Source organism: Cibotium barometz, chromosome 40, assembly GCF_041138505.1.
Source record: "Cibotium barometz isolate CiBa-2024 chromosome 40, ASM4113850v1, whole genome shotgun sequence".
Classification (NCBI taxonomy): Eukaryota; Viridiplantae; Streptophyta; class Polypodiopsida; order Cyatheales; family Cibotiaceae; genus Cibotium; species Cibotium barometz.
Genome location: NC_141085.1, coordinates 12,307,007 through 12,317,387, shown reverse-complemented (window position 1 = coordinate 12,317,387; position 10,381 = coordinate 12,307,007). Strand labels below are relative to the sequence as shown.

The following is a 10,381-nucleotide window of genomic DNA, read 5'->3' as shown; positions in this document are numbered from 1 at the left end:
CTACCAAGTATTGTAATTTATAAAGAGTCCCAACCGTTTCCACAACAGAAGGAGACCTTGCATAAAGAACTTCTACATCGCTTATACCTTTCATACCACCTCGATAAGCTACCTACCACCAAGGCTACCCAAAGCATCTCACCACTTTGCCCTGCATCCGAGTGTGGATCAGTCTTGAGCCCTATACCACTTAACCTCAACCCGCAAACTTTGCCTTGCATCCGAGTGTGGATCAGTCTTGAGCCCTATACCACTTAACCTCAACCCAAAGCATCTCACCACTTTGCCCTGCATCCGAGTGTGGGTCTTGAGCCCTATACCACTTAACCTCAACCCGCAAACTTTATGGCATATCTTGCACCATCCACGCCTTTCAACCTTGACAACAACTTCATAACTACTCCATAACTTAACAAGGTTTCATTCGCTCGACCCATCGTAAGAAGCGCATTGCCATCTTCCCTACTCGAACAAGCACTTATCTTTTGTAAGATGACATTGAAATATATAAAGCAGCCTTTTCTTGTGCTTAATGCCAAATAGGGAAACTCTAAGAGCTTCATGTGCATACTTTCATAAGACTAATAATAAAAGCCAGACCATTTTTAAGTTTGGATGGCCTAATGTGAAAACTAATTGCTTGTATATAAGACAATAAGCAAAATACAACCATTCCCTTGCAATAGAATAAATGTGAGCTGTCTTCTTCCCTCTTCTTGATTGCATGTATACTATTGAATTTGGTATGTTTGATGGATGCTTGCTAGATAGGATTGGTATGGGTTTTCTGCTTGCATTATCTTCCCCTTTATCCCCCGTCTTTTGTGAGAGGAAAACATCACAAAGGACCATCTATTGTTTCCTCCATCTAGGCATAGAGAGCTCTCCCTTTACCCCTTTAACAAACAAGCATTTGTGTCTCAACTGAGTGAGGATGCAACAGATGAGCTAACACATCCACATAGGGAAGTTGTAGTTTACGACTCTAAGGTAACACCCAATGACACATGCCTCCCACATAGGGATGTTGTAGTTTACGACTTTAAGGTAACACCCAACGACACATGTAAACTCTTGACTTGAACAAAAAATATGACTATGTTTTTAAGTTTTTATTAGAAACTAAAGTTCTCTGTCTCTCTGTCTCTCTCTCTCACACACACACACACACACACACACACACACACACACACACACACACACACACACACACACACACATTACAATGTGAAATAGATTAAAGTCGAGGTTTATAAAAACATATAATAAGAACTCAAGACATATCTATTGAGAAACTTCTCTTGTTTAACTAGTGAGCTACCCTTAGCATGCACATTTGATTGAAGCAAAGTCCTATGGCATAAAATAGTCACTACATGAAACTAGAAAAGAATCATATTTTACATCACATAAGGTCTTGTAAAAGACACAAGCTATCTTTTTTCGGGTAAACTTAGTCATTCATCAAATTTCTATGGTATAAGAGTATATGTATGCTTCAAACTTTAAATTTTCCTCTCTTCAACACTAATAGTAAAACCAGTTGCCGAGACATGCATCGGATCAATCGAGATGTGCTCACATGGATCAACGAGAGTCCACTTGAATCTCCTCACAAGGTGATGAAAGAAAACAAGCATGGTCATGCGAGCAAAATCAATGCCAGGACAAATGTGAGCACCTCCACCAAAAGGCAAGAATGTATATGGGGCCTGGCTTAGTTTCATGAAGCGAGATGGGTTAAACTTCTTAGGATCTGGAAAGCATTTCTCATCCAAGTTACAGCTGGCCAAATGATGCATCATCTGCAACCATCATTAGACGTTCATAATTAGTAACATTTTAGGGGCCCAATGTCAAAGTATCATTGCTCTTAGGTTCCTTACCTTCCATCCACGGGGAATGGTGAACCCCCCATACTCAAAGTCTTGGAGGGCTACCTTGAAAGACCAAGTAACTATCGGTTGCAATCGCAAGGTCTCTTGTACGATCGACCATGTATACTTCATTTTGAGCACATCTTCCCAGGAAAGCACCTCTCCATGTAGCTTGGACTTTGCGATGGCCATTTGCTCTAACAAAGAAAGGAAAAAAAGAAGGAAAATTGTATTAACATTTAAAGAAGTCCAAAATAACTTATGAGATCAAACACATGACTACACATGACTTATGAGATCAAAACATGACTACACATGACTTATGAGATCAAAACATGACTAAAACATGACTTATGAGATCTTGAAAACACATAATTGAAAGCCCATGGCGGTCGTGGTCTAAATGGCGCAGGGTAGATTTCAGCCGCCTACATTTGTCTTATTGACACATGTAGGGTGACCTAAATTAGGGGAATTTTTATAAGTGATCTCACCCCTACATGTTTGAATAAGACAAACTGAAATCTATCCTAAATCAACTGATCAACAACATCCTACTGATCAACTTGATCAACTAGTAGATCTGCAAGCAGAGGTTAGAGAGGGATCAACTAGCACATCTGCAAGCATAGGTTAAAGAGTACTACTGTATGTGCGAATTGGGACACATACACGAAGGTTGTACTCTGCTCACCTTTGACGACCTGCTCGTAGCAGTCCGGATTAGCAGAGAGGAACTTGCACGCGAGAGTTATGGTGGAGCTGTTGGTGTCATGGCCAGCGAAGAGGAGAGTGATGATAATGTCCAGTATTTCGCTTTCGGTGAGGGCGTTGCCGTGCTCGTCCTTGGCTGTGATCAAGGTGGAGACCAGGTCTTTGAGCTCTAAGCTGTGGCGCTGGCTTGCTTCGATCTCCCTCTTTCTTTCGCAGATGAGCTCGCCCAGGAGCTTGATGAGCTTGGAACGTGCGCAGTGTGCTTTGTAGTAGCGCGTCCCAGGGAGGTAGATGGGCAGGCTCATGAGGCCTGAGATTAGGGCTACGAAGAGTGTGGCCAGTTGGTCTCGAGCTTGGTCTTCGACGCCCAGCAGGAGGGTGGCGGCGACGTTTAGGGCGTGCGATTTGACGAGGTTGTATAGCACGAGGGTGTTGTTGGGCGGGCTCTGCGCCGCCGCCGGCTGCCAGTGCTGCGCCAAGTGCTCTTGGGTTAGTAGATCCACCTTGGGCACGAACTTCTGAAGCGCCTCCGGGTAGAGGCACGTCATCACGAGGCGTCGCAACCGCCTGTGCCGCTGCCCTGACTGGGCCACCAGCGTGTTGTCGCCCAGCAGCTTTATCATCGACCTCGGCCACGATTCCCTCACCAGCTTCCCCTCGCTCGAGTAGAGGAATCGGCTCGCCTCCGGCCCCCCGACCACCACCGTCTTGTGGAAGAGAAGCGACGTCCGGAACACTTCGGCGCCCCCATACTTGACCTTGCGCTCCTCAACGAAATCATTGGCTCTGTTCTCCCTCATGCACCGGAGGTAATCCGGCGTCTCCCCCAAAAAGGGAAGGCCCACTGTGCCAGGAGGCAGCGGTGGCGAGCTTCTAGGGTGAGAGCTTCTCCTGAGAATCAAGAAGAGAAAGGCGCCTGCCGCCGCCACTACAAGGAAAGTGCTGGCGTGCACGCTGCTAACAAGCCATGTTTCTCCCACGAAAGCCACAACCATGTTCATAGACTGCACACAAGAAGCAGAGAACAAGAAGCAGAGAGTGTATGGCCGGCAACTGAAACAAGAGTGATGATGCGTACCGATCGATCGTCGCCCATCGCTCTTTTCGTCCACCCTCCACGAGGGACTTGTACCGCATGTTGGGCAATGTGTAAAAGGCCCAACAAAATACTGCAATTAGTAGATATTGAGCTTGCCTCCCAAAAAAAAAAAACTGGAATCTCACTGTCAGAAATAAACTTTTTTCCTTTTTTCCTAACCGGTGGAAAAAAGGATTACCTTCAAGCTCAACCTTTTTTTATCGAAAAAATCTATAGTTTAACTGGTTTTATAACTAAAACTTTAAAAATTTGGATCGATAAATTTAAGACTAGACAAAATGACACAATTTGAGCCGTGAAAATTATACTTCAGGATGCCTTTTTTTAAAACACAATGAGTTATTGGATGAATCAAAAAAATACAATATAGCGTACAATAAATTATACTTCAGGATGCCTTTTTTTAAACACAATGAGTTATTGGATGAATCATAGGCTTGATCCCAAAAAAATACAATATAGCGTACAATAAATGCATTTTCAATTCCTACCCTCTCCCTCTCCCTCTCCCTCTCTTTTTTTCAATACAATATGTGCATTTATAATTACTAATTTTTGATTCCACACCGATAATCAACATGGGAGACAAACAACTTGACCATGCATGCAATCACATCACTTTTAAAAGCAAAGAAGACATGATTACAACAATCTAGAACTTTGAAAGGTACAAGGCTATGGATAACACAAGAGCTCACACAAGCACAACTTGAGCAAAAAGGAGCAGAACTAGAGAAGGTGAGGGTAGAACGCTTTGGAGGAAAGTGGGTGGTCCTTTGTGAAGGGCAGACTCTCATACACAAGTTTCGCCCCTCGAAACCGATAAACTCTCAATGAGTCTTTGGGTCACAACACTCTCTTAGACAAATAATAGGATTTCCATTTTGCTTATGTATTCTCAGTCCATAACTTATGTAACACTCATGACTCATTCTATATTTAGTCCTATAGGTCATATTTGGCCTCTGGATGTTAATAAATATATTTATATATCTATCTCTCTCCCTCTCTCAAGTTCTAAGCTTCTGATAAAGTGGCCCAAATATGGATGTTTAAAAAAACTATCCCAAGATCAATTTTTATTTATCGTAAAAATGAAAAACTAAATGTATTTGTATTTTTTTGGCTCCTTTATGTTAATACTTTGTATTTTTTGGCTCCTTTATGTTAATACTTTGTTAATTTCTAACTTTTGATTCTAGGTCTTCAAGGTTGAAAAGTCAAAGAGCCCATGTATGGGCATTCCATGATAAGTCCAATTTTTTTACTAATGAGAAGATGATGCCTTAGGGAGTGGGCATTGAATTGAATTTGAGAGGGTTGTCCTGGCCCCCATTCCCTAGCTCTCTTGTCTTCTTCCCTTTGTAGAATGAAGTTTCCTCAATGCCTTATATTGCTTTTTTTTTTTTACATGTGTGAGTGCCCTAGCCCCTACCTATTCAACTCTCTCTCTCTCCATCCCTTTTCCTAGATTTCCTAGAAATCTGCCTAAAGAGGTTTAGTCCCCCTCAACTATAGTCTACACCTAGATTTTCTTAAATAGATAAGAGTGCCCTTCTTATTGACTATACAAATCAACTAGATTTTCTTATCGATGAGAGTACCCTTCTTATTGACTATACAAATCACAGGGGGAGGGGAGTGTCAATGTCATGTACCTTTCGAGCAAGGAGCTTCTCTCTCTCACTTGGAGCTGCCGCCCTAACCACCTGAGACCGCCGCCCATGGAGTTGCTGCTCTAAGCCGAAAGCCCCGCCCCACCTTGTGGCTCATTGCCTCACCCTTCAGCTGGAGCGCCCGATCTGCTCTCCTACATTGGTCTAGCTTGTTGGAGCTACCCTAATGTCCACCACGCAACGCCGTCACCCTAGCGAACCCCCGTCACGAAACACCCTAGCTGCCTATACCGCCGAGCGTCGCCGCCGTGACTGCAGCCTCTGCTGCATCGGAGAAACTCGTACAGCTGCCGGAGGCAGCGCCTATGTCGCCCTAGCAGCGCCCCGTGCACCCCTCCCACACCGGTTGTTGCCGCCCGAGAGTTACACTGGATCACTCTATGCATGCGCACGGCAGAGCTGGCGACCCTGCGTGCTTGAGCTGGTGGCCCTGCGTCCTTGAGCCGGGGTGCCGCCGAAAATCATAGTAATACCGAAAATCATAGTATTACTGATCATAATCCTCCCGAAAATCATAATATTACTGATCATAATCTCCCTTACTTTGAGCTCTTCACACAATAGGTAGGAAGGCAAGGGCTGCTGCAAGCATCCGTGGAGAGTGCACACAATGGAAACGCGATAGGGTTTACGGTTTGCTTCCGAGGCTAGCATGCAAGACGGGTAGCCTCAAGGTAGGGCGCATGGCATGACCATGAAGGAATTAGCTAAAGGAGGGGATAGAGGAAAGGCCATGCAGACACGATCGTGTTTACGGTTGGCTTTTGATGTTGGCATGCAAGATGGGCAACCTCAAGGTAAGGCAAGGCGTGTTGCTAAGAAAGTGGAGGAGGGGCGATTGGATGCGGCAAAATATGGGCATGCGTATGAGATTCGAGAGGGGCAGACAACACGCTCAGCAAGTGTTGCTAAGAAAGTGGAGGGGCAGTCGGATGCGGCAAAACATGGGCACGCATTGAGATGCGATAGGGGCGGACAACGCGCTCTATAAGTGTTGCAAAGAAAGTGCAGGAGGGGTAGCCGGATGCGGCAAAACATGAGCACGCATATGAGATGGCAGAGGGGTGGGCAACGCATTTAGCCAACTATCGCGCTCTATAAGTGTTGCAAAGAAAGTGCAGGAGGGGTAGCTGGATGCGGCAAAACATGAGCACGCATATGAGATGCCAGAGGGGTGGGCAACACACTTAGCCAACTATTGCGAAGAAAGTCAAGGAGGGGCAGTGGCAGTGGCAGTGGCAAAATACAATTTTCCAAGGTATGCACATGAGATTCCGGAGAGGCGGACAACACACTCAGTAAGTGTTGCTATGAAAGTCATAGAAGGGCATCCGACAATGGCAAAACAAGGGCATGCAAATGAGATGCCAAAGAGGTAAAGTCCGACTACAAGGAGCAAGTAAAAAAGAGGAGACTTTTGAATCTCTTCATCCAATACATGAGACTCTCTCTCCAAAAATCGTTAATGAGAAGCCACCCTCTCCCTTAAGCCAAGAGGGTGCAAGTCAAGTGGACTCCATAGTAGGCACCTCCACGTCCGAGTATAAGGGTAGTGATCCCAGGAGCGAGAGCGAAAGTAAGAGTGATCATTTGAAATTGGAACATGTGGTGAAAGCTTTTGCAAATTCAAGCGTAGCCATCAACAATTGGACTTGAAGTAACCTGGTAATGCTTTCTTTTTTCTTATTCTTTGTCTACTATGTAACTTGCATTCTTTGTTCTGTTGTCGTGATCCGTGAAGTGGGATTAGGTGAAATTTTCTAAAACATCGAATGAACATTTCATTGACCTTCTTGCATGCCAACAACTTCATAAAGAATTCCCATACAATCATACATGTAGTTGTATTGCATGCTTCTTTTAAATTTTTGCATCCAAGTTTGTCTCCCTCTTCTCTTTTGAGACATATACCCACTAGCTACATCCTAGTTGCATCTCTTGCATGCCAGTAGATGCATATATATTAACCATGCTCAAGGGTGAGTCTTCCAAGTTTCCCATTTCCCAAGTTTAGACAATCACCCAAAAGGGCAAATCAAACTGGAGGATAATCTGAATTTGGAATCCTCTTATTTGTTTCCATTACCTTGTTAAAGCATCCATGGACAAAAAGATAATCATACAAGTTTGGTGCTCTATGCTTGGTGTGATCCATAAAGGAAAATAGAGATTAAAAACTTTCACTTTCTAGCTCTAAGACATGGTTCCTTGTTTTCCAATCTAACAAAGGTGATTATTTCCCTCGCTATTCCTTGCCCGTTGGTTGTCTTTTACTTATATGTTTCTTGTTTTGATACCCTTATCATCTCGGTTTTATATGTTGTAAAGAGTAGCAAACACAATTACACACTGCAAACAATTACCAAAATAGAGGGTATCACCCTTCCAAATATTCACCACCTTTAGAAGTAGAAAGAAAAGCCTCCCAAAGAGCCCAACATATATTGGTTAGCCCTATCCTAGTAAGTGCTTACACCTTTAGATGAGAAAGGAAACTAGAGACCATGTGCATATAAACTCCTACCAATCTTGCATAAGTAATGGGATCTTTTCTGTTCAGCTAGACACAAATGATGGTAGACATTGTGCATGACATCTCTGTTATGGGCTACCCTTTCAGCTCTGAAAACAAGAGGGTAACTACAATCTAGCACATTTGTGATGATACTTTTCATGATGGCATGTGCAAATTGATTTGACAATTATCGAAGAGTGATACTTTTTCTTCACATTGAGTATACATAGATGATTGCAATCCAATTGAACAAATGTAGATATCGCGTGTGGGCAGGTGTGTCTGAGTGCCTTGCCAAGATTACCCTGAAATTGAACTTTGAAGGTAGCTACTTTTCATCCACATCATCAGCAGATATGGTCATTGGATAGCTTCCCAAGGTAAGGCCATCCACCCTAGTCGTAATAGACCAAGTCAATGGTCATTGCAATTGGCTAGAGGCTTAAAAGCATATCAACAAGCTTATCCACCCCAATCATAATAGACCAAGGCAACAGTCATTGCACTTGCCCCGAAGCTCCGCCAATTGCTAGCATATTTAGCTTCTCAATGGCAAGAGAGGCTACATGCAATTCCTTTGTTCTTAGTTAATCCATAAGGCTTTATGTCTCATGTGAGATGCCTTGAGATATTGAAGAGGTGGTGGAGGGGGTAGCAAAGAGGCTGGGCCTTGTGACTTTATCTGATCTTTGCTCTACATTGATGGCATCTTCCTCATGCCACCAACTCATCATTGCATAGAAGCATGGATTGCATGCTTTTCCTTCTTTGTCTTGGGGTAGCTTCTCCCTAATATCTTCATTAATCTTCTTGGCCCTTTCACCTTCCTTGCATGCTTTCAACAAGTCTTGAGTGCACTCAACCTTGATCTCTTCAATCTTGGTCTTCTATGATGCTAGTTCTTCTTTGTATGCCTTATTTAGTTCGAGGACATCTACAAGGTCTTGGCTTTGGCATTTGATATGTTGTGCTCTTGCCTTGTTCTCTTCATCAAGCTCTTTTAGCTTGACCTTGCCGTCATTAAGCTCTTGGGAGTGCGTAATTTCTTGCATGGCAGCATGTATTGAATTTTGTTGGACTCCTCCAAGGATCTTTTTTGACACTGCCCCACTATCTCGGTTAAAATCTTTTCTTCCTCTTGGGCACTTTCTAGTAGCCTCTTCTTGGACTCCTCTGGTAGACCTGTGCTATGGCATTGAACTGGATATGGCTGATATGTATATTGTGTGTATATGTGTGTAAGGCCTCATCAAACTTTGAATCATATGCCACAATTGATGGTCATGAGAGGAGAATGTGCATGCACGTGAAAATCTGCATTCAAGGCATGTTTGAAGCTATCCACAAAGCCCATGTAGATGGTGCTCTAGAGTGCTTCTTGGGAACAAGTTTCTCTAACTTCCTCTTTTCCTACATTGTGCAAACCTTAGTGTCTATGTTTACATACATATGTCCATGTTCACTACATGTGAACGTGTGGTCCATGTTTACAAGACTAGTTGTCACGTAGGCTATAACGCCTGTGACCGACAGGCGGCAGACCGGATGGCCAGACGGGGCTTTAGCATCAACTCCTTGGCCAGAGCACCAAGGACGTGGCCATCCGGGGTTCAGTGGGAGAGGACGCCCATGCGGAGTCATGGGCGGCCAGGCTAGTATGGACGGCAGGCCACACACTATATAGCCTGGGGCGTTCCCAAGTAGCTGCCTCCTCATCCCTGTCTGTCCATTTAACAATTACCTCCTGGTACACTTTATGTTGGGTTTGTCTGTCATGATACTCTAGAATCTTTTCAAGTTCATGTGGTACTCGGGGGGTGCACTATATGGAAGCCCCTCCTACGACGTGCGTTCAAGGGGTATTTAAAAAACCCCTTATCTGTGAATTTTGAGCTGATAAAACTACCCCTTTTTCTTTATAGACTTACGGGTTTTTTTCCAAAGTACAATTAAAATACCCCTCTTGTAATTGTATTTCTGTAAATTTACCCAATATTTTGGATTAAAAAAACCCCACCTAATGATCGCACGTGGTAGACTTACATTTTTTGAGGTGCACCCCCCGAGATGTGGTATCTTTGGTGGCTCTTGCAAGTCCACCAAAATCTTTGGAGAAACTGTGTTCTCAAACCCGTGAACTGATTTCTTTAGTTTACTGACATGGAAGACAGGATGGACTTGAGAACTCTCCGGTAACTCAAGTTTATATGCTACGTCCCCAATCGTCTTAAGGATTTTAAAAGGACCACAACATCTCGGAGAAAGTTTATCACACTTTCCCGTTTTCATGGTTTTTGATTACGCAGGAACCTTAAGGAATACAAAGTCACCTTCTGCAAAGGTCACCTTTCTACGTCCTTTATCCTCATAAGTTTTAGCACGATCCTGAGTGCTATGAATGCTCTCACGTGCGGCTCTGAGCATATCATTCATATCTTCAAAGGAAATCCTTGACAGATTGAATCTTCTCCTTTTCTAGGCCTACAGCCATCGGAGATCT

At 43.8% G+C, this 10,381-nt stretch overlaps 1 protein-coding gene across 2 annotated transcripts; it reads right to left on the bottom strand.

Moving 5' to 3' along the window:
• Positions 1-1,461: 1,461 nt before the first annotated feature.
• On the bottom strand, positions 1,462-3,657 carry LOC147615215 (cytochrome P450 716B1-like). 2 transcript variants are annotated; one of them, XM_086778901.1, is made up of 3 exons: positions 2,572-3,657; positions 1,941-2,074; positions 1,462-1,805 (listed from the first exon to the last, which is right to left on the bottom strand). In XM_086778901.1, exons 1-3 carry the CDS (start codon positions 3,590-3,592, stop codon positions 1,506-1,508), a joined length of 1,455 nt encoding a protein of 484 aa, XP_086635027.1. In that variant the 5' UTR covers positions 3,593-3,657; the 3' UTR covers positions 1,462-1,505. The 2 variants fall into 2 exon arrangements, with proteins under 2 accessions (XP_086635027.1, XP_086635026.1); XM_086778900.1 differs by having other exon boundaries at positions 1,887-2,074; positions 2,572-3,655.
• Between the last annotated feature and the right edge of the window lie 6,724 nt (positions 3,658-10,381).